This window comes from Chanodichthys erythropterus, chromosome 23 (genome assembly GCF_024489055.1).
Source record: "Chanodichthys erythropterus isolate Z2021 chromosome 23, ASM2448905v1, whole genome shotgun sequence".
Classification (NCBI taxonomy): domain Eukaryota; kingdom Metazoa; phylum Chordata; class Actinopteri; order Cypriniformes; family Xenocyprididae; genus Chanodichthys; species Chanodichthys erythropterus.
Window position 1 is genome coordinate 799732 of NC_090243.1, and position 25269 is coordinate 825000.

A 25269-nucleotide genomic window follows, 5' to 3' on the forward strand; every position below is an offset into this window, starting at 1 on the left:
CACGGAGGAAGCGTATGACTAGGGGGTCTCGACCCACCGAGGAGCCCCCTACAGGGTTATGATAAGCCGAGATGGCTGCAATATATACCTTCAATGTTGAAGGGGTTAAGCCTTCTGAAAATTTTTCCTGAAGGAATTGTAGCACACAGCTAATAGGAGAGTGGACGGGGTCCATATTACGCTGGCCACACCATGTGGCGAACAGTTTCCACTTGTACATATACAGCTTCCTCGTGGAGGGAGCTCTGGATTGAAGGATGGTCTCCACAACCTCGGTTGGGAGACCAGATTCTATGAGCCTTGCCCCCTCAGAGGCCAGGCCCATAGCTTCCACATTTCTGGGCGGGGATGGAGAATCGTGCCGCCTGCTTGAGACAGGAGGTCCTGTCTGAGAGGAAGCTCCATTGGAGAGCCGTGAAGGAGAGATATTAGGTCCGCAAACCATATTCTTGTCGGCCAGTAAGGAGCCACCAGTATTATGTCGGCCCTTTCCTGGCGAACCTTGTCCAGAACTCCCGGGAGCAACGAGACTGGGGGGAATGCGTACAGACGTAGCCTCGGCCACGTCTGTAGCATAGCATCCAGCCCTAGGGGTGCTGGGTGCTCCAGAGAGTACCACAGAGGGCAATGAGTTGACTCCTCTGTGGCAAATAGATCGACTTGAGCTCGTCCGTAGACTTTCCATATCAACTCCACCACCTCGGTGTGGAGTTTCCATTCCCCGGCCTCGCGCCCTGCCTCGACAGGGCGTCTGCTCCCACATTCAACCGCCCGGGAATATATGCCGCTTTCAGTGAAAGGAGTTTTCCCTGGGCCCACAGGAGGATGCGGCTGACCAAATTGCATAGCAGGCGAGACCGCAAGCCCCCTTGGTGGTTGATATATGAGACCACCGTAGTGTTGTCCGTGCGGACCAACACATGGTTTCCCCCTCAGGTCTGGGAGGAAGTGTTTTAGAGCTAGAAACACCGCCATCATCTCCAGCCGATTTATGTGCCAGGAGAGCTGGTGGTCCTCCCAGAGACCCTGAGCTGAGCGACCACTCATGATCGCCCCCCAGCCCGTGAGGGAAGCATCTGTCGTTAGCATTACGCGACGACGAGGAGTTCCCATCACGGGTCCTTGGGACAGGAACCAAGGCTTTTTCCACATGACCAGAGCACGAAGGCATCGCCGCGTGACTTTGATCATGCGAAAAGGATTTCCCCTCGGGGAAAACCCCTTGGTCCTGAGCCACCACTGTAAGGGTCTCATGTGCAGAAGGCCAATAGTAATAACGTTGGACGCAGCTGCCATCAGACCCAGCAGTCTCTGAAACTGTTTTACAGTGAGTGACTGGCCTAACTTCACCCCATTCACGGCCCCGAGAATGGCATTCACACGAGCAGGAGTCAAATGCGCCTGCATCGTGGTGGAATCCCAGATTACACCTAGATAATTCGCAACCTGACTCGGGACCAGCACACTCTTTTTGGCATTGAGTCTCAACCCAAGCTTCTTTATGTGTGACAGAACAACATCTCGATGTTGAACTGCTAGTCGCTCTGTTTGAGCTAGTATCAACCAATCGTCGATATAGTTCAGTACGCGGATGCCCTGGAGTCTCAGCGGAGCCAGCGCTGCATCCACGCACTTCGTGAACGTGCGGGGTGATAGAGATAGGCCGAAAGGAAGGACCCTGTATTGGTAAGCTTCGCCCCTGAAAGCGAACCTGAGGAACTTCCTGTGAGAAGGATGGATGGATACATGGAAATAGGCGTCTTTCAGATCTATTGCCACAAACCAGTCCTCGGACCTGATCTGTGGGATAATCTGTTTGAGTGTGAGCATTTTGAACTTCAACTTTTTTACAGATCGATTTAACACACGTAAATCTATGATCGGACGCAACCCTCCATCCTTCTTTGGAACAATGAAGTAGCGGCTGTAAAAGCCTGACATTTTGCTGGGAGGAGGAACCCTCTCTATAGCTCCTTTTTGCAAAAGCGTCGTAACTTCTTGTTCCATCACCAGAGACTGCTCTGGGGCTACCACTGTGTGGAGAACCCCATTGAACTTGGGCGGTCGAGAACCGAACTGAATTCTGTAACCCTGTTGTATCATGAGCAGCACCCATTTCGAAATGTTCGGGAGACGTTTCCATTCTTCCATATATTCTACTAAGGGAACCAGTCTCTCGAGACTGGTCTCTGGTGTTTTTGAGCACTTGGGTCGTTCATCTGGCGCGGCGCACCGGCAGACAAACGAATCGAGCGCTGACCGATCCCCCTCGGAGGATCGGTGGAGACCGCTGCGCCCTGACGCACGCTGGGTGGCAGGGTTGGCAGGACGGCCCCCTGAGGGCACCGGGGTAGAATGGGCGCCCGAGATGATAATTGAATTACCCCGGAGGGGACTGCCCTCAAAGGTCCCAAATGATTGGCGTCAGGACCTTTTCTTGGAAGCCTTCCGGGAGATAATGACGGTCCTCAGATCCGTCCTAACCCCGGAAGGCTTCGCCTGTGCTGACCGCCCCGGTCCCCAAGCTTTCTGCGGGGGAGCCCGGGTGGCCACACTGGCTTTCTGCTGCGCCCTGTGCGCCGAGGAGCTGGCTATCGGCCGAGACTGCTCCCGCCCAGCAGTCTCGGGGGATGAGAGCGACGGGGGAGAAGCTTTTGGAACGCCGCTGACTGTTTGCGTGTCTCCTGAAACCTGTCGACGACAGATGTCACTGCGTCGCCGAACAGGCCAGCAGGAGACAGCGGCGCGTCCATCAGGACGTTTTTATCCTTTTCTTTGATGTCGGATAAATTAAGCCATAGATGCCTCTCCGTGGCCACCAGGGCTGCCATAGAGCGGCCGATTGATTTGGCCGTCTCCTTGGTGGCCCGGAGAGCTAGATCTGTTGCCTTTCTAAGTTCCTGAATGGCTTCAAATGATGCTTCCCCACTCTCATCTATTTCCCCCAGCAGGTCGGCTTGGTATGCCTGCAAGATAGACATAGTATGCAGGCATGCCGCCGCTTGACCTGCCGCCGAATAAGCCTTGCCCACTAAGCTGGAGGTTGTTTTTAATGGCTTAGTGGGCAACGTCGGGGTCTTAAGGGACGATGCAGACTCGGGAGAGAGATAGCTCGCGAGCGTCTCTTCCACCCGAGGCATCGCCCCATAGCCGTGGTGTTTCAGCCCCATGATGTTACTGTATAATGATGTTTGGGGGCTGTAAACACGGTATTGAACTGGTTTCTTCCACGACCTCGACACCTCGGTGTGGAGGTCGGGAAAGAACGGCAGACCCCGGCGCTGGGGTAGTGACCGCGTTGGAAGAAATCTTTCATCAAGCTTGCTTTTAGGTTGATTTTCCCTTTTTTCTACGGGCCAGTCTATGTTTAACTTTTCAACTGCCCTGGTCACTACCTCCAAAAGCTCCTCGTGCGCTGGAGATGAGGATGGCGGTCCCTCATCTCCTTCTTCGGCACCCTCCACATCAACCTCCTCGGAGGAAGACATGTTGAGTGCCGGTGTCGGGAAGAAACCGCAGCGCGTGCTTCCGCCACCAGAGGAGAGACACTGGGTTCAGCAGGTAAGGGGAGCGATAGGGCAGGACCCGTCTCTCCCCCCTCTGCTAAATCCATTTGTGAACCCCACGAGTGCAGCCTTCGCTGTGCCTCAGCAGCAGCGGGACCGGACCCGCGGGGAACACTCGCCACGGTGCCCTCCTCAAAGAGCGCCCGGCGTGAACGCAGCACTCTGAGAGTGAGCCGCTCGCAGTGCACACAGACAGCTCCCTCGAGAGCTGCCTGTGCGTGCTCAACTCCCAGGCATTTTACACACATATCGTGTGTATCCCCGTCCGTAATGAAGCGCGGACAGGGAGGAACACACTTAGTAAAGTTTTGCTGCTTTTCCGCCATTTATATATATATATATTTGTCTTATTTTGTGACTGTGAAACTCTTGTCCTCAGACGAAGAGATGAGTGTATGCAATGTGCAGGGACAAACAACAGTAAATAAGACAGACAAGATACAGATAGCGCTTGCTGAAGACAACAGAAGCTGGCGTTCTCTGTTTCTGGGTATGCTTTATAGTTTCCTGGTCCGTGACGTCACCCGCCTCTGACGTCACATCTTCTCATTGGTTGGATACAGAGGTGCTTCACGAACACAAAATGCAGAGGGTTCCCATCACGTCATTGACGTAGCGTCGATAGTTCCCACGAAAGGGAACACTGGATTTTGTCGAGTTATAGACTTTGTAATCAGGATTTCTGTCCATCTAAAAGTACACTGATTATTTCACAGATGTAACTGAGAAAACAAATGGCTTTTAAAGATTTGATGCCACTAACCTATAGAAAACCTTGACCTATAGAATACAGAATGACTTTTATTTATCTTTTATTCCTCAGTGACTTCCAGGCTTTATCTTGAAAGTATTTAAGGACAACCATCTTTGGTTCCAGCGTCTTGACCATTGACTCCAAAGCAGTGATGGGACGTAAACTGGACCTGTCCGGTCTGAGCAATGATGAAGCGGAGCATGTGCTCAGAGTGGTACAGAGGGACATGCAACTCCGTAAGAAGGAAGAAGAGAGACTCAGGTAAAAGTACATGTTAGACATCAGTCAAAATTTGATTTTATTTAATTTGGCTCACAGTTCTTGTCTATGTATCTGTGAGGCTGTGTGTGTGTGTGTGTGTGTTTGTTTGCATTGGCTGATTAGGAAAAATGAGACACTCAGTGAAGTATAGGTGATGATTGAGTCACTCATTTCCATTACTCATTTTGTTGCCATCTATATAAGCCTCATCTAGTGAAAATTTTGTCATTATTTGCTCTAATGCTAATTCAAAGACGGTGTGTCAATATGTGGTTTGAGGGTTTCGTTACCTCGTGGCCAATAATGATAATTGAGTGCAAATGTGAAATTTACAGTAGAGAAAGATTTTCAGTAAGGGAAAGATTTTCAGCAAATAGCAGCTTAAATTTCTCAAACAAAACTTTAGAAAATTTAGAATATCATCCACAAATTGTATGGATAATATAGCCACTCAATCATACCGCTATTATGGTACTTTTATGGTTCTCTTTGTCCTTTTTTTTTTTTTAGCTCAACAGCTCAAGCTGCAACAGTATACACCTTTGTTGATTAGAAAAGAGCAACCTGGACATTTCGCCAGATAACCTTTTGTGTTATATAAGTCAAGTTTTTATATAATTTTTCTGTAATTTATTTGAGGCACCATCCAAAGATTTAAAAAAGAAAAGAAAATCTTTATGAGCAAATCCTCAAATCCAAAGAAAAAACGACAAAATAAAAGTGAATGAAAAAAGGAGAAAATAAGATGATAGTGAGTAAATGACAGTTGTAATTTGTGGGTAAATGACAATGTGGAAATCCATATATTTCTATGTCACTAATTTTTGCTAATTCTTTATCACTTTATTATTGATGTTGCTGGTCTTTTTTTTTTTCTTCTTTTGTCTTATTGATGCATTCAGAAACTCAATTGTAGTGCACTCTGCAGAGAATAACTAAACACAGGGCAGTCACTTTGATGTATGATATTTATGTTCTAAAAGCTGTGTAACGTAGCCTGTTGCATTTCTTAGGAAGCATGCAAATATGGATGTTGTTTGTTCTTACAGCCAAAATAGGGTTCTACACACCCATCTGTGAGTCTGAAGCATTTTAAAACAATATCAGCAGTAACACTTCAGTGTTTTAAACATTGTCAGACTTGACTCACTTTGGTCTTGATCTTTTGGATTCTTTATTTTGATGAGTCAACACCATGTCATAGACCCTTTAAGGGCCTCACTGTCTGTGAACCCGATATATTTTCATGTCCAGTGTATTTTCTGAGTGCTTCTCAACTGGGTTTTGTGAGCTAGCTGGCAGTTAAGAGTATAATTTGTCATTCAACCACTTTTCACATTTTCATCTTGACTTTCAGTGACTCCAACTAAACTGTGGTTAACCTGATTTAGTTCATAAAAAATATTCTGCCATTAGCCAACTTCTGCAATACCAGCCCATCTGCTGATGTCAACGGCAACGCTGCCTGTGACTTTTATTACAAATAGATTCATTACTGAAACGCTATATTTTATTTCTCAGCAACAAAGTGGATGCATCGCTGTTTTTTGAAGTAATTCAGCACACAGCTTTACTATTGATAGAGACTATTCACAAATTCACACACACACACAATCTCTTTCTCTCTCTCTCTCTCTCTCTCTCTCTCTCTAATTCATTCAAATAAATGTAATCTTGCCAAGCTACTTTATCTCTGTGTCAGATTTAAAGTGGCCAGAATGCTAATTCAACCTGTAGACAAAATAACTGATGAAATAACTGTCATTTTTACCATTCCAGTCTCCACTTCACATCAGTGGTTCTTTGCCTCCACTCATGCATTAAAATCATTTAATGCAGACCTAGCCATGGATTATACCTTACTTATGTTAGCTCCATTTTGGTTGTGAAAAGTTTTTGAGTAGAGGTATGCCACTCAAAATTGTTTGCATATGGGCCCAGGGCTGACTTGCTATGCCACTGAGTCGGATTCTATATAAATTAGCTGATTAGAGAAGAAGAAAATATCCAGTGGTTGAAAACTGCTAAAACAATGTTTACTATGAATATTAATCTGAAATGATAATGCTTGCCGTCTCCGAGAGAGAATGAGACAGAAATATCATGTAGCCTATCATATAGTATTGTTACAGTTATGTTATGTTCATCTTAGTTCTCATTTAGTTTGTTTTCTTATGTCACATGTCTTTCTTTTTTCTGTTTTCCCGCCACCTTTTAGGTGTCATGGTAATTCATTCAATCATCACAGGTGTTCATTATTAGTTCCCTCATTTCCTATGTATTTAAGTTCCTGCCTTTGCACTCTTCGGTTGTCTGGTATTACTTGTGTTTGTAGCACACTGTTGCACTTTTGGATTATCTTTGAGTCTTCTAAATAAACCTTGTTGGATTTTTGTACTCTTCTTCGTCTTCCTTGGAGCCACTGTAACAGAATGCCAGACCCAATGAGAAAAGCAAGAAACATTGCTTCGATTAATGTTGCCCCGTGATGAAACTATTTTTGGAGAGAGGAACAGTTTTTGTTTTCCAGAGCGGCAGAGACTTGGAGCTGTACGTGGAGGAGTTCCTCAACATCTGCCATCACGCCACCTGCTATGATGTCTGTCTTATGGAGGGATTTCAGTGTGGTCTGGATGAAGATCTCTGCTTCGTCATGCCCCGCAGTGATCCCTGCTGGACCCTTGTAAGCTACATCAACTTTGCGCTGTGGACGAGCGGATCCCATGTCAAAGTGGGCGAAGCGGAGGATTCCAGGACCCTCGTCCAGCCACACCCCACAGACGTCTTGCAAGCCGACCCAGAGCACAGCCCACCTGTACCCATCACCATGGAGATGACAATGCCTGAGCCCCCCGCAGACGGAGAGCTTCCACCCACCGCTAGGATGGAGCCTGCAACCAACGCCCACTAGAGCCCTGGAGCCGAAGTTCCCATGTGAGTCTGACCAGGGGTGTGAACCGGCAACAGCTGTTCCGGTGGGGATATTGGTGGAGTTTGACACTGGCGAAGACTGGCTAATTAACTATAATTCAGAGGTACTGCTTCCCACCCTGCCCCACCCTAATCTTCCTCTTTTACACCCACCATCGAGCACTGCCAATTCTCCAGCCCTACCTCAGCTGTCCTCCTGCAGCCCCTTGTCTTCCCCGGTGTTAACTGGCAGTAAGGTGAAGTCTCCGTGTCTGCACTCACCAGCATCGGCAGATCTAGTGGATCCTGTGGCTCAGCCTCCGGCCTCTGATCCTCTCGTACCACCTCGGACTGTCGATCGGTTGGCTTCACCTTGTTTCCTACCACCCTTGACTCCACCAGAGACCCTCGACCATGAAGCTGCACCAGGATCCCCTGTCCCGTCGGCTGGCCCTTGGTCAGTCATCACCCTTGCACCACGGACTTGCGAGCCACCCGCTGTGCTTCGGCTTTCCACCCCTACGGCTGCAGTGGGATCCTCCTCCCCCCCGGACTCACCTAGGTCCACGGTTGCACAGGCTCCGCTTTAGGTCTCGGGAGCTCTGATGTCGCCTCGGGCGATCATCACTGCACCTCCGCCAAGGTCTCTAGTTCCAGTGGCGTCACTCGGTCCCATCAGCTCTCCATCATCGCCTGGGGATCCCCTGAGATTGGCTCAGTCTCCATCGGTCGTCCCACGGAGGTTGTCTACTCCTTGGCTCCTCTCTCCTTCATCACCATGCTCTGGGTCGGTAGCATCTGGCCGCTCCTCCCGTTACCGCCCCCATGGATGCTCCCTCCATCTGTTCCTCCATGGAGTCTCTGCCGACTGGCCTGCCTGTTTCTGCCAGCCATCTGCCTGCTCCTTCTCCCCAGCCCTTCTCCAGCTCCTCGCCCACCTCCAAAGCCTCCACCCTCCCTCCCTCTTTAGTTTATTGTTTTTGTTACGGCGCGAGGTCGCGCCTACTCGGAGGGGGCATTGTTATGTTCATCTTAGTTCTCATGGACTTTTAGTTTTTTCTTTTGTCACATGTCTTTGTTCTGTTTTCCCGCCATCTTTTAGTTGTCATGATAATTCATTCAATCATCACATGTGTTCCTTATTAGTTCCCTCATTTGCTATGTATTTAATGCTGCGTTCACGTCACCTCGTATTTACCGGAATCTTGAAATGACATCACGTGACGTTATATTCGGAGCTGTTCACGTCCTTTTGGTCCTTGAACTGGGAATTATACGTTTCCATGGCATCCGTATCGACGGCTAAATTAATCTACAGCGGTCAGGTGGTACAGTGCGGCCACATGGTACATCTGGGAGCTTTCAGAAAATTCCCAGCTTACAAGCTGTAATTACGAGCTCTACGAGGACGTGAACGCTTTTTTCAAGCTAGAATCTCGTAACTACAGGAATTACGAGGCTGAGTGAACACACCTTAAGTTCCTGCCTTTGCACTCTTCAGTTGTCTGGTATTACTTGTGTTTACTTGTGTTTGTAGCACACGGTTGCGCTTTTGGTTTATCTTTGAGTCTTCTAAATAAACCTTGTTGGATTTTCGTACTCTTCTTTGTACTTGTTACGGTGGCTCCAAGGAAGACAATGTTTAAAACACAAGCAGTAGTACAAGTAGTACAAACAGTATTAAAACATATCAAGTATTAGAAAATGGTATGATTCAGTATCTTAGTTGAAATTACTCTTGACAGATAGCTGGTTTCTGAGAGACGTGCAGAGACTACAACCCGGCTATTTGATTTGAGATCTCGCTGTGCTTCATTCATTCGTGTAGGCCTATCATATTGTACAAGGTTTAAATCATTAAAATAGACATATCAAGTAGTAGAAAATGTGTATGATGTAGTATTTTAGTTGATATTACTCTTACTAAGCTCTGATTTCTGAGAGATGCATGGAGATGGCAACGCTGCTATTTGTGCTCATTTCATTCATAGAGTTTACACTCATTCACTTCACACACTTTATATTGCGCAGTGATTTTATAGGTTTATGTATAATATAGTGCTGTGCTATCTCCTGGCTCATCTGTTATCCAGCAAACATGAGGAGTTACTGTGTCTGCCCAATATTTTTTCTATTATTCGGTAGAATTCGTTATACATTTTGAAGCCATTATCCGTGCCTTTTCGAATAAAGTATTCATCTTCAAGCACATCCCTAATGGCTAAGCCATAGTTTACACACTTGCCTTTAATAAAGTGATCCAGAACAATCCTGATTGGCAATCACACATTCTTTATTTTCAATATCTTACAAATATGCAGAGCTCACAATCAGCTGAGAACTTTGTGCATAATTACCATCTTTAAGAAAGCTCATAACTTTCCCTTCATCTGTGAATAGCCAATCAGATACTTGTTAGAATTAGAATAGCTTAGTATCATCCTGAAATGTGTTTGACTTTTGATCAAACACCAGCTGGCGCTTCTGAAAAAAATTGGGAAGTACACACACACACACACACACACACACACACACTGAGATGAGTAGTCTGATGTCCTTGTACTGTATATCAACAGAGGAAGTTCAGGTCTGTGTTTAGATTCAAGCTCTATTCAGATGGTAAATGTTTCTCAGTGTGATGTTGGTTAAAATACAATTTGCATGGCTTCAGGATAAAACTCATGTATTTGGAATGCAATTAATTCACAGGGAGACAAGGGAGTTATGATTTATGAGTTATGAGTCTTTTTATTTGTTTTTTACATAGACAGTGCATCCTACTGGTGAAGAGTATCAAAAAAGTATTTAGCAGCAAAAAAATTAATTATTTTAAGAACAATTATTAATAATTGAGCACCAATAATAATTGATAAATATATCTGCAATCAGCAATTAAAGGTAGGCAATTCAGGAGAGGCTAGCAATAGCAAGCTAGCTTTGAAAGCATAAGATCCCACCCTTCCTTCAGTGTGCTCTCCAAAGCCATGCCTCCTCCAAAAGACATGAACGCGCACAGCACAAGACGAGAGACAGCGTTAAATTAAGTCATGTCTCAAAGCACATAACATTACAATAATAATTAATGTAAACAACTTACAGAGCTCTTACTTGTACCTCCTGACTGTTGCAGATTAATTTCAGCATTGATAGTGTAGAAACGCATACATCTTGGTTTGAGGATGTGAACATCTCCGGCTAGGCATCGGGAATGTCATAGGTTTCCATCTCATAATTACGGTAACGACACGGTGTGAACGTAGCATAAGCTCGTTGTTTTAGTTCAAGAGGAACTGTAAAAGGCGTTTGCTGTTTCTTTGTGGCACTCATCTTCAACACTGCATAGCCTTATGGAACAGGCTGATGACATGTGATGTCAAGTCAAGTCAAGTCAAATTTATTTATATAGCGCTTTTACAATTGGTAATTGTTTCAAAGCAGCTTTACATATTAGAAGCACAGAAAAAAGGGAAGTGGTTAAAACTGTACAAACAAGCGTGGTAATATGTAACATATACAAGATGGTGCTACATTAAGCCAATGTCGGCTGACTTCCAGGGGTGGAAAAAACCCCCTAGGAGAAAAACCCAGCGTGCTAGCACTGGGAAAAAAGTCCTAGGAGGGAAAAAAACCCTTGGAAGATATATATATGTAAATGTATATGGAGATAGATATAGAGATTAAAAATCGATTATATATAAATATATGTAAGCGGATACGGGGATCCTGGGCTACGTTGTAGTCAGGTCCAGACGCAGGTTCTCCATCTGACCTGGATACGGCCTGGATCCAGCACCCGGCAAACCTCAGGATAAGCAGAGAGACAGATATTAGCGTAGATGCCATTCTTGTTCTGATGTACAGGTATATCTAGTGTTATAGGTAATGTTCTCGGTTCCGGCCGACCTAATTTATTGCAGTGTAACAATCCTTTAACGGATTTGAAAAATGTTAATGTATTGATAATGTGTTATGTGTATGCAAGAGCAAAGAGATGTGTTTTTAGTCTAGATTTAAACTGACAGAGTGTGTCTGCTTCCCGAACAATGCTAGGAAGATTGTTCCAGAGTTTAGGTGCTAAATAGGAAAAGGATCTGCCGCCTTCAGTTGATTTTGATATTCTGGGTATTATCAACTGGCCTAAATTCTGAGATCGCAATAAACGTGAAGGACTATAATGCATTAAGAGCTCACTTAGGTACTGGGGAGCTAAACCATTTAGAGCTTTATAAGTAAGTAGCAAGATTTTAAAATCTATACGATGTTTAATAGGGAGCCAATGTAATGTTGACAGAACTGGGCTAATATGGTCATACTTTCTGGTTCTAGTAAGAACTCTAGCTGCCGCATTTTGAACCAACTGTAGTTTGTTTAAAAGCCGAGCAGAACAACCACCCAGTAGAGCGTTACAATAATCTAGTCTTGAGGTCATGAATGCATGAACCAACTGTTCAGCATTTGTCATTGAGAGCATATGTCGTAATTTAGATATATTTTTTAGATGAAAGAAGGCGGTTTTACAGATACTAGAAACATGACTTTCAAATGAAAGATTGGTATCAAAGAGCACACCCAGGTTCCTAACTGAGGACGAAGGTTTAATGGAGCACCCGTCAAGTGTTAGAGAGTATTCAAGGTTTTTTTTTTTTTTTTTTTTTTTTTTTTTTTTTTTTGGGAGGAAGTTTTTGGTCCAAAGATTAGGAAATCAGTTTTTTTCTGAATTTAATAATAAGAAATTTCTTGTCATCCAGTTTTTAATGTCAGCTATGCATTCTGTTAGTTTTGTGAATTTGTAGGTTTCGTCAGGGCGCGAGGAAATATAGAGCTGAGTATCGTCAGCGTAGCAGTGAAAACTAACACCATGCTTCCTAATTATCTCTCCTAAGGGCAGCATGTACAGAGTGAAAAGCAACGGTCCTAATACTGAGCCTTGTGGTACCCCATATTTAACCTGTGATCGATACGACATCTCTTCATTAACTACCACAGACTGATAACGGTCAGATAAGTATGATTTGAACCATGCCAAAGCAATTCCACTAATGCCAATATAGTTTTCAAGTCTTTTTAAAAGAATGTTATGATCGATAGTGTCAAAAGCAGCACTGAGATCTAATAACACTAATAGAGAAATACAGCCACGATCGGATGATAGGAGTAGATCGTTTGTAACTCTAACGAGAGCAGTCTCAGTACTATGGTATGGTCTAAATCCTGACTGGAAATCCTCACAGATTCCATTTCTTTCTAAAAAGGAACACAGTTGTGTTGAAACTGCCTTTTCTAGTATCTTTGACAGAAAAGGTAGATTCGAGATTGGCCTGTAATTTACTAAATCTCTCGGATCTAGTTGAGGTTTTTTAATAAGAGGTTTGATAATAGCCTGCTTAAAGGTTTTTGACACGAGACTAAATAATGATCTGATATATCATCGCTCTGCTGTAGAATTTCAACAGCATCAATATCTATTCCATGCGACAGTATTAGATCTAGGGTATGATTACGACAATGAGTGGGTCCTGACACGTGTTGTCTAACTCCAATAGAGTTTAAAATATCTGCAAATGCCAATCCAAATGCGTCTTTATTATTATCTACATGGATATTAAAATCACCAACAACAAGGACTTTATCCGCAGCCAGTACTAACTCTGATAGAAACTCAGCAAATTCTTTGATAAAGTCAGTATGGTGCCCTGGTGGCCTGTATACAGTAGCCAGCACAAATGTCAACTTACATAATGTTACATAAAGCACCATCACTTCAAAGGAATTATATTTGAAATTCTTTTGAATGATTCTGAATATATTACTATAAATTACAGCAACACCTCCCCCTTTGCCTTTCTGTCGAGGATTGTGTCGATAATCATAACCTTGAGGACTAGATTCATTTAAAGTAATGTAATCGTCTGGTTTTAGCCAGGTTTCTGTCAAACACAGCAAGTCTAGTTTATTGTCTGTGATAATTTAATTTACAATAAGTGCTTTTGAAGAAATAGATCTAATATTCAGTAACCCAAGCTTTATCATTTGTTTATCTGATTTATCTGTGATTTTCATTTTTTGAACATCAATTAAATTTTTACCCTTAAAAGGTTTTGGAAGTTTTTTGTATTTACTAGTGATGTCTGCACAAGCAGGGTGCATGGAGGTGTGGAAATACATATGTGACATTCGGACTGAATGCAATGATTGGACAAACATTTTTTGGTCCTGAGATGTCCACATAAGATGCTTAAGATACATGCTTTAATATTTAGATCACTTCTATTATTTATTGCTATCAGGATGTGAAGAGAGTTTTAACCAGTATAATAAAAAGTGTTTATAAAACCCTACCCTACATTTAAGGGGCCAAGCTCAAAAAAGCAAGCATGTTATGCAAACATGGCTGGGATCATCAGACTTACAGCAACAATGAGTAATTCAAGACATTTTTAGATGATTTTAGGAAAAACGGCTGAAAAATCATCAATACACTAGTAATATGATTTAATTGCTTATCACTTTTGACCAATAGGTGATGCTGTTACCAAATTTATGTCGTGTGGTCAGATCCACTTTTACTAGTTTAATGACAGGAAAAATGGTTGGCGCGCCCAGCACATGGTCTAAAAGGGTTGCCCTGAGTCATGGGTGTGTTTTGGGTGTAACATGCAATAAACCAATCAGAGTCTCATGTCCCATTCCCTTTAAAAGTCAGTTGCACTCGCACCATGGCAAATTCACTATTTACATGGTGGAATTTGCAAGCAGAAAAACTGAACGCTTCTCTAGTGAGGAGATGGATCTTCTCATGCACAAGGTTAAAGCGTGCGAGCAGACTATCTACAGGAAAAGCCGGATTCCACCAAAGCATTTTTATCTTTATGCATACAATAATAATCTTTTACATTGTAATCCTTTTATTTTTAATATTTGGCATGTTTGTGTGCTGCTGCGCATCCCTGTGTGTGTAATAAGCAGAGTGTATGCGCGTTGTGCATCCGCATGTAGGCGCATATTACTAACGCGCTCTTTAAATAACAAAGCAAATATAACACCATTGACTTCAGTTGGTCAATGGCGCAGTCTATTTCAGTTGCCTCAAAATAGTAACGCGCCCACAATACGCCTGAACACACCTCGTTTTTCAGACAAGCACGCCCATGGGTGCACAAATGGGCGCAAATACATTTGCTATTTAAACAAAGTGGCGCAGGATGTGAGAATTATAACCGGTTCAGGTTGAAACTAGCAAAAACACTTGCATTGTTCCTAGCGCCACATTGCGCCGGTTGTATGATAGGGCCCATACAGTACAAAGTTTAGTTTCAATATGCCAGTGTTCAGAGTTCAGCTTCGCATAATGCCATCAGTTTCGTTCATGTGTTAATCGAGAACAATCTAGTCAATCATAAAGCTGAAAAAAACTTTTAATAACTTTTTGCTGGCATGGTATGAAGATGATCTGAACCAATTTTGTTGAAAATTGGACCAACGTTAACCTCCTGTAGGAGGAGTTTGAAAAAGCAGGTTTTCATTGAAATTCAAAATCGTGGACAGCAATTTAGTTGCGGGGATATTTGTTCGGACATTATTTAAGATCGGTTTGGTCAAACAAAGAGCTTTAAAAAGGGATAGTTCACTCAAAGTTTAAAAAAACAAAAACAAAAGAATCACAGAATGATCCCATGCGACACGTGCTATATATTCCAAGTGTTCAGAGTAATACAGTAAGGTATGGTGAAAAATAATCAGAAATTGAATATATTATTCAACGTAAATCCTGACCTTGGCCATTGTTTTTTTGTGTATGACTACAGATTCAAACCCTATCATATACCCCCCGAACATTTGGAATATGGGACAGATTCAGCCTTGGTGAGCATAAGAGACTAAAAAATCTTAATTATTCCAAACTTTTGACTGGTAGTGTATATGCCAGAGTTCATTTTAGTTATCTTAAACAAGCATCTGTTGTGCCAAAAGTTTTGGCATTTTCCTGTCATCCCTCTTTGTTCCCACTCTCTTTACATTGGCACCAGTGTCTGTCTGTCTCTGTTTCAGTCCCTCAGTACAACTGATGGTGGTGTTGGCCCAAGTCCTGTCAGCCTGGCTTTGATTCTGCTGTGTCAGTCACATTGCTGTAGAGTAGTTTGGTTGTGCTAAAGCTGAGCTCAAGAGGGACAGACACACAATCCACTTCACACGTCTGGGCACACAGCATTGGCTCAAGATGTCCAACTCTTGGCTATTGGACAAGTGTTTCTGTCCCAGATTAAAGCTGAAGAACAGTCAAACAGAAGCTCATTTTTTTCTATTGAGTTAATCAAAGGCCAGAGTTCACTGCAGTTTATAAACTAACACAATCTAAGCAGCTCTCATAATACAAAGTCTTATCTATCTATCTATCTATCTATCTATCTATCTATCTATCTATCTATCTATCTATCTATCTATCTATCTATCTATCTATCTATCTATCTATCTATCTATCTATCTATCTATCTATCTATCTATCTATCTATCTATCTATCTATCTATCTATTCATCCATCCATCCATCCATCCATCCATCCATCCATCCATAAAGTGTCTGTCTGTCCGTCCATCCGTTATCAGAGTTCCTTTGAAGCCCTCTACCTCCCCCATCTCCAGATGCCTAGATTTGTTATGAGGTCAATAAGTGAGCCAAGTAGAGGGATAATGTATTCCACAAATGCAGTGAACTTTTAATTGATATTGCCCCATCTCATATATATTCATTCCATCTGCCAGGAAAGATAAATGGGATAAGATTTCAGGAAAAAAAGTATTATTCATGGAAACGTAGCAGAGAAGTACAAAGGATAAATCTGAATATCACTGGAGTGAACATTCACTTGAAGATTATTTTTTTATTAAAGTAAGACTAAATATAAACATTTTTTCAGTTTATAATATGTATGGTTTGAGACAAAACATCCTTGATATTTCAGAGTTTACTGAATCCAACACATTGCGGAAACTCCTTGAAGTTAATCATGTGCTTTGCATTTGTGACTGAATATATGAATATTTGATTGCACTCAATTATGAATCATAAAAATGAATTAGCCACTCAATATCTCTTCTACTGTTCTTTTACAGCTAAAATACTAAGATGAGTTATTATTTTTACATTAGTTAGGCAGAATGATGTGTACCAAGTAGTACCAAATATATAAACAATATTTAAAATACTTATCTGTTGTCTTTCACTGATGTTAAAATGCTCTGGTACTTACTGGTAATTGCTTTTTGTTGAGGAAAAATCAAGGAGGAGTTGCTTGTTATTGACTGAGAATGCAAATTATTCTCAAGGCAACTTGGAAAAACACACACACACACACACACACACACACACACACACACACACACACACACACACACACACACACACACACACACACACACACACACACACACACACACACACACAAAACAGACTTGCATTAATGGAGTCCACACATGACATGTATACCCTGAAGAGTTAGAGACCCATGGTAAAAATACCATCCTAAAACGCCTCAATGCCACATGGATAATTATCCCGTAGACTAATGTTCTTCCCATGTGGCAGCCCGGGTACTTCCACACTTTTATATTGTAAGCACATTTTCAGTGAGGAATGGCTGGGATGGGCTACTTTTTAATACAGTATGTGTGTTTAATGTGCTATAACATGAAGATAAAATTACACATTAGCACACAAACAATTTATAGTCCCACTTCATATTAGGTGTCTTTAACTATGTAATAACATTTCAGTTATTTAAATAATTTGATACAATCCACTTTTTGTGTGCATACATGTTTTTACATTGTATATATAAATATCTGTGCATGTAATTACAGCTGTAATTAATTTCTGTAATTACATCTATAATTACACTGTTGACCGTTCCCTTACCCACCCTTAAACCTAATCATACCACCAAACCTACCCATATTCCACCTCAATAGCCAGCAAAATTGTTTTGCAATACAACATGAACACAATAAATACATTGTACTTATTTTTTGATGTAAGTACATAGTAGTTAAACAAATCTAATATAAAGTGTGACCACATGTGTTACTAAAGATAGACTAGTTAGTTGCTTAACAAGGATTTTAGATTAAAATAAAGAAGTTCTCTTTCTCTCTTGGGATCACCATTGTAGTGCCCTGAAATACAGAGTTTTGAAGTGCCTCTCAATATATATAGTTACTTCCTTTAGGTCCCCATTTCCTGTTTTTCTAGTTGTTTTCAGTGTGTTTTGGCTGTCACCCACATCTAAAGAGAATGGCAGAAAGATCAGTCTATTTATATTTTAAATGTTACAGAAAAATGGCTTGCATTACAGTTTTTTACATTCGTTTCTCAATACTTAGGCCACTTTTTCAAAACTCTTCACACAGCTCTCCTAACCAACTTTCATCTTGGCACAGCAGTTAACTTCACATTCAAAATGCATTAAATCTACCAAAACACTTCATTCATGTCTCAAATCAACTCATTCTTCCAGAACACTAGCAAAGGTTTTCACCCAGTAAACACACTTTATCAGTCATAAAATACTGACCTAAAAACACTAACATCAGGTATCATAATACAATGTTTTCTTTTATAAAATATTCTTAACAAAACAAGAATAACACTGTCTATTGTTTATAATTCACTGCAGTTTGTTACATGAACCTTGTTTACATAACAGTACAAAATTATTCTGAAGTTTTCCTCTTTGAATGGATGATAATGAAATTGAAAAACGAATGCTTGTGTAGGTGTTCAGTTTCATCTAATTGCTTTGATAGTATTTGATTTTTTAGATTCAGCATATATTTCATTACAATATTACTGTAGAAATGTAGCAAATTGCTGTCTTATTCAGTTTTGTATAATGTTATTGTTTTGAACATACGTTTAACAGTTTTGAAAACAGTATGTAAGCATGTGCAAATTGGCCTGTACGTACAAAGAGTTTTGGCACTTGTTGTGAAAAGAATTCATGAAATTTGAGAGATGTAGTCATTGAATGCATTTTGTGCCAAAGCAATGATAATTGATCCTCAGTTTAGCCCACATAGACTTCTGTTGTGCTCACTGTGTGAAGAGTTTTGCAAAAGTGACCTAAGTATTGAGAAATGTGTCCTAGCGTCTGTAAAAAACTGTAACAATGACTGCCGCACTAAAAGCCTTGAGGTTTTCTGTAACACTTGCATCCTATTTGATTTAGATGTCTGATGTTTTTTGCACGAAAAAAAAAAAAAAAAAAAAAAAAAAAAAATATATATATATATATATATATATATATATATATATATATATATATATATATATATATATATATATATATATATATATATATATATATATATATATATATATATATTTTATATTGTTGCACATCCAACAATAAATTAAGGCCATAAATTAAGGCACCAATTACAGTTGCTGATTTTTCAGTCTAGTTAGTGAAATGTACATTATTCGCCATCACATGAAGAATTAACATTTTGTTAAATACCTAAAATGGGGTTTCTGGGGTTTGACCTGATAATATTGCATAGCTGTATTGTTTATGCATCATAAAGCCTTTAAATTCTGGTGTGAGCATTTTCTGCATTATAAGTGTATTATAATAAGAACACTGGTAACATGTGACTTTCTTTCACCATAAAGTAGCATTAGCAGAGGTTAATCACACCAAATAATTAACCTTGTTAACCTTGCATAATCTACCCCATACTGTGACTCAAATGTCTAGTTTTTCAGTAAACATTTGCTTATTATACGTCTCTCTGGAATACTTGATTCTGGTCAATTGTGGCATTCTGTGATAAAAATGTGTCTAATGAGAGCTAAATTGTTTTGTGCTATAGTTTTATCACTGCTCTCATTCTCCCATAAAATAAATTCAGTACAATAATCAATGTCCATTTATTTATTTATTTGGTAAGCAACTGTGCAAAAAAGTGTGATGTATAGTAAGTCATTATTGCAAAATAAACTCCTTCAGGGTGATACAAGACACCTCCATTTTGTATTTGGGTCAGTCTGTTGATTTTTATTTTCTGATAACTGACTATAATGAACATTGTCCTTTACTTAGCTATTTTGTAACATAACTGTGGTCAGTGACTGTTATTCTTGTTTCCTATTCAACTAGACATATAAACACACACCACTTGACCTTTGTCCTGAAAATTTCACTTTGTTTTTCCTTCTTTCCATCTTTGGATGCAGACAAAAATAAAACAAGGGCCATTGTAGAGATTGTGGAAGGTCTGTGCTCAGTTATCAATCAGACTGTGTTTGACTGAGAGCTGAGCTGTGACAGAGTTGCTGAAAGACCCATATTTATGTAAAATGCTTCCCATTCCCTTCAATTTTGTGGAAATCTGTGATTTTTGTGTGGCTTTTATGTGGAACAAGTAGGATCAGTTAAGTGAGCTGGATAAGAGAGTCATTTTAAAGATGTTGAAATACTCTTTTCTTTTGTTGTAAAATATTCAGAGGTGAATTCATTCAACAGTTGCACACTGTATTTCAGTGCAACATGTTATTTCTTATTCAGAACAACCATAAATCAGTAAAACCAGGAACTACACTCTGGTATGCAAGTAAATTGTATTTTTTTTCCCACACAGACATGCCCCTTTTATGCAAATTAGGCACATTAAAGGATGTGCACGATTCACAAACATAAGCTATTTTTGCCTGATGCAGTTAATGTTGTGCTATTACTGCCCATAGAAAGCTGGTGGTAAACATAATATAACAACAGTAATTCATCAAATGATTCATCCAGTTGTGATTAGTGCTACTTTATTGAGTGTTTACATGTTTTCTGATTTCCATAATTCATGCAGTGAATCAGGTGCTAAAACAGCACGCCTGCAAATAAACTACGCTTAACAAGCAAATTCTCTCCTTTCTACAGTTCTACTTTGTGTTTATGTGCGTAAATGTGAGCCGAAGTATATGTAGAAAAACATGTTTCCATTGTTTGGTCATTGGCACATGTCCATCCCTTATTTGACAAAAACTAACTTTAGAAGAAGATCCTTTTTGCGTTTTGCTCCAGAAAAAAACAAAGCTATTAAGTTATGACAGTAATGGGTTTCTCAGCGCCCATCACTGATTCTCCCTCTCTTGTTCTGTGCTGAAATAGTCTCTGATTAAGAGTTTGATTAACATGAAAATTAAAGATGAACTGATGCTGTGGTAATGTCATCCTCAGCATAAATATCCTCATAATTAGACTAAGTTTTGAATCTCTAAAAAAAAAAGCATTCCTGATCCTAAAAAACTGTGATGTACAATGTCAGAGGTAGGGCATAGATAGGGTACAGATTTCAAGGATCCCAAAATATGATAATCCCCTTACGAGGGACCATCATATTGTTAAACTTGACTAATGTTAACTTAAGTTTTATTTTATTTTTACTTTTTTATGTTTTGCAGATTTACAGATTTGGAATTGCAAATTTATATTTTCCCGAGCATATAAGAAAAAAAGATAAAAAATTGATAACAATTAGGCATGTGACAGTATCACATTTTCATGTTGCGCTTAATTGCTGAAGCTTTTATCATGGTATACAGTATTATCACGATAATGAAATAAGTTGCAAAAAAAAAGTGATGTCATAGTATAACAGGTTTAAGAACTCTTTTTGTAATAACAAAAATAACTCTGAATGAAATACAATAATACAAAACACAAAAAAAATATAAAGTCAAATTTTCAAACAGATTAAAATGCAAAAGAATTAGGCTATAAAGAACAGCAGGAAACACTTTACAATAAGGTCTCAGTAATTAATGCATTAACTAAGATTGAGCAATAGCTACATTTGTTACAGAAAGTATCATTTTTTGTTAATGTTAGTTAAGAAACACAACTGATCATTGTTAGTTTTATCTCAGGTCCATTAAATAAGTTATTTTGATTTTAGTAAAGTTATTAAACAGTAACTAAGAAATTAACATTAACTAAGAATAATTGTTAACTAATGAAGCCGTATGTCTCAAAATTTTACTGAACAATAACAAATAATCAGAACATTTCTAATCATTAGGTCATGTTGTAGTCCAGATTAAAATATATGTTTGAGGCATTTTAAAAACTTCACCAGCACAGTTGCTTTGTTTATGGGGTTTCCGGGGTAACCGCTGCACTCTGCTGTTCCATCAGCGCCCTCTGCTGTCAGAGAGTGAACGCGCACTTTCATTCAGCTTGTCTCCTTCACTCGTTCCGCCATGTGCCTCTTGTGCACGTTGGGCTTGTTTACATCTGAGCGCGTGTTCTTTTGACGCAGAATACAGCGGTGTTGTGCATTTTATGCGGTTGATGGGGAAAGTATTCTTAAATGCATTATAAAATAATATAATAATTTTAATATTTGGTAATAAATTATTATTATTGGTATTTTGAAATGCCCACGATAACAATATCGTGCATATTCACTATTGCGATATATTGCATTACCGAATATCGGCACAAGTCTAATAACAATAAAAATACATGAAAGTAATAAAAATTTATATATGGCCCCTACACAAAGTTCCATTTACACTGGATACACACTCATTACACATACTGTACTCACGTCTTATGCAAACTTCTGCTATCTAATCAGGCCTTTTAATCAGAGAGGTAGCAATAAAGTTAAATTCAATTAATGAGGGTGAGAGTGTGAGAGAATTGCTTTGATCGACCTCATTCCCTCATAAAGGATCAGTGTACTTTAGAAGATCCTGATATTATAATTGGCTAAGGTTCAAACTAATTGGCATGCCAAAAGCTGTAATGTAGAATTTTGCACTCTAGTTTCAACTTTTACTGTAATATGAGAGGAGGGGTCAAATGTGAAAGTAAAGTGAAATATGGATTAATGTTTTGTGGGGCAGGAGAAAAGGAAAGAAAGGTAGATAGTGAAAATGATGGAGTGCTGGGTAATCATGTTGTGCTCTCACCTGATTTCACTCAGTGATCATGGGAAATGGGCTGGAAGGGATGCATCTGTTTCCCTCTTTCTTTTTGTTTTGTCTCTTTCCCACCTGTTTTTATGATTTCCTTGCCTCAAAGCCATAAACACCTTATCCCTTCAGTTAAAAAACAAAACAAATCAATTTTGGAAAAACATCAAGGAAGGAAAAAGGTGGTGCAAGAACTCTGAGAAGTGGCTCATTTTCATTCAGATTAGTGAGAGGCTGGAAAATGATTAAGAAAATAAATTATTACTGATTTTGCTATAAAAATGCATTATTATATGACAATCAACTAAACAATCAAAAATGACCAGCCGAGACAAGATACAGTGCCAATAAAATGCTGGCATAACATATAACATGATTATAGCTGACTATCTGTTGAGAAAGCTGATGTTGCACACTCAAGTGCAGACAAACACAAACAGCAGGTCACTTTGAAATGTTACATTTTAATCAACAGCAAGCTGGGCAGCCATGGGGGATGTTTGGTCCAATCCTTGAAGTAAAGAGGAAATTAAAGAGATAAAGGAGAAAGGGTCATCTATCTCTCAACAGACAGGTGTTGTGCTCTTGTAGACCTCACTTGATAGAAGTTCTTAAAGGGATAATTCACTCAAAAATAAAAAATTACCCCATGATTTACTCACCCTCAAGCCATCCAATGTGTATATGACTTTCTTCTTTCAGATGAGTACATCGATATATTTAAAAATATCCTGGCTCTTCCAAGCTTTATAATGGCAGTGAATGGGGGGCCTGATTTTGAAGCCAATAAAAGTCAATCCACATATAATATGAGTAGTATTTCCCATGTCGACAAGCAGCATTATCATTAAGTCGCCTAGTCTTGCACATCCCTAGTAAGTATTATCTGGAGTGTGCAGTGCATGATACAATACAACACTTAAAATTCTTTACCTATTAGTCATCATTTCAATCAGCTAAAATTGTGGTGTTAGATAACCTGGCTAGCTGCCTGTGGGAAAAGAAAGATTATAATGCGGTATTCAGGCAGCATCCAAAGTTTCTATTTTTATGACATTTTAAAAGCACAGGTCCCCTCTGCCCTTAGTGTATCAGAATAAGTCTTCTGTCTGAGAGATGTGAGTCATAAGCAACCCAAAAAGGCCAAAGCTAATATTATGAAATAGGAAACAAAGGTTTAATAAAGTTCTGATCAGATGAGCTGACATCTGATATGTGCATTTCTGTTTAAATGTCAAAGCCTGGTGTTGACAGTCTTTATCAACCGCTATCAAATACTTTAAGAAGGATTTTTCTCTTTGTTTCTAAATATGAGGTGCACAGTGTAATGATAAACTCTCAAGCAATGAGCTTTACATTGTTCAAATTATTGTCATTTTAATGTTACATTTTAAAAATAACACATTACTGTTTTTGTTACGTAACGTGGTGAATAGAAACTCTCATGACGAGGAATACTTCAAGGACACAGGCTTTAATAACAAATACTCAAGAAACAGGAATAACAAATACTCAAGAAACAGGAATAACGCAGGAGAAATAGGCAACACATTAACATTGACGCTAACATTAAGGAGAAGGGACCAAGACTGAGGGAGAACACAAGGCTTACAGTAAGTACACAGAGCAAACAAAAGGACTAATGAGTAAATTAACAAGACACAGGTATAAATATGACATTCAAAAAACTAGGTCATAGGGAAAACTATGTTAAACAATAGGTGAACATGACAGAACTAAATAAAACAAAGAAACAGAGAACACACGTTAAAGTTTTACTGCCAATGATTCCTTTCAAATATATTACACTCAGATGAATCAGCCTATTGCCTATTGTTTTATTCACTTAGTTCATCAGTACTTCAATATTTTATTTGTTTGTTTATAACAATTGTAACTCTTAAATGAAATGCTGTGAACAGATTTTTGGAGAGTGAGACACTCCACCTGATGCATAATGCAAAAATGGATCATTACAGAGCATTATGACTAAAGCTTCAGGGTAAGTCTGACAGATTTCGTAACCTGGATCTGAGGCTCTTTCCCAGTCCTGCAGAGGTGTGATAACTAGAACCTATTGGATTATACAGACAAACAAACTCTCTTTCAAAGTCTCTAAATCTTTGCAAAATGGCGTTCTTAAAATGGTTATTTCCATTTGCTTGGAAAATCTGAGTTCTCTCTTGAAGCTCAGTTGCTTCGTGTATCCTTCCATCACCCCATTTTCTATCCTTGAAGACACAAGACGACTTTCAAGCCTTAACTGCACCTATTTTTTCCTTTCTTCACTCCGCCTGTCTGTCTGTCAGTTTGATGCCTCTAGGTTCTGGCTGTTAAGTGTGCTTGAAACAAATGTGTAACGTTCTGATCTCTCATTCTGTAAAGGAGATAACACCCGCCAACTTTTATTCATGATATATATATATTGTAACGATCACCGTCTGCTCCTGTCACTCCCCGGACTACACTTCCCACAATTCTCTCTGCCAATCACCTGCACTCACTCCACCAATCACTACACTAATCACCACACCCAGCTGCCACTCATTACCAGGACTATAAAGGACTGTCACACACACCACCTCACCGCGAAGTCTTGATTTCCCAGTGTGTCATTTCTGAGCGTTTCTGTGTTTCCTGTCTGCCCGTGTTTGATCTTGCCTGTTCCTGTTTATTGACCCGTTGCTGCCTGTCCTGACTCTTGCCTTGTATACCGACCTGTGAATGATATCCGCCTGCCTCGATCTACTGCCTGTACTCTGACTACGACTCTGCCTGTTCCTTGCTGTTCCTGTTTGCCCCTGATCG

General features: G+C 40.1%; 1 protein-coding gene across 1 annotated transcript in view; it reads left to right on the forward strand.

The window, feature by feature from the left end:
* Window positions 1-4471: 4471 nt before the first annotated feature.
* Window positions 4472-25269, forward strand: part of myripb (myosin VIIA and Rab interacting protein b) — a 256773-nt gene continuing 235975 nt past the window's right edge. Inside the window, exon 1 of the mRNA XM_067378160.1 lies at window positions 4472-4581. Coding sequence (XP_067234261.1) covers window positions 4472-4581 — 110 coding nt within the window. The remainder of the gene's footprint in view (window positions 4582-25269) is intronic.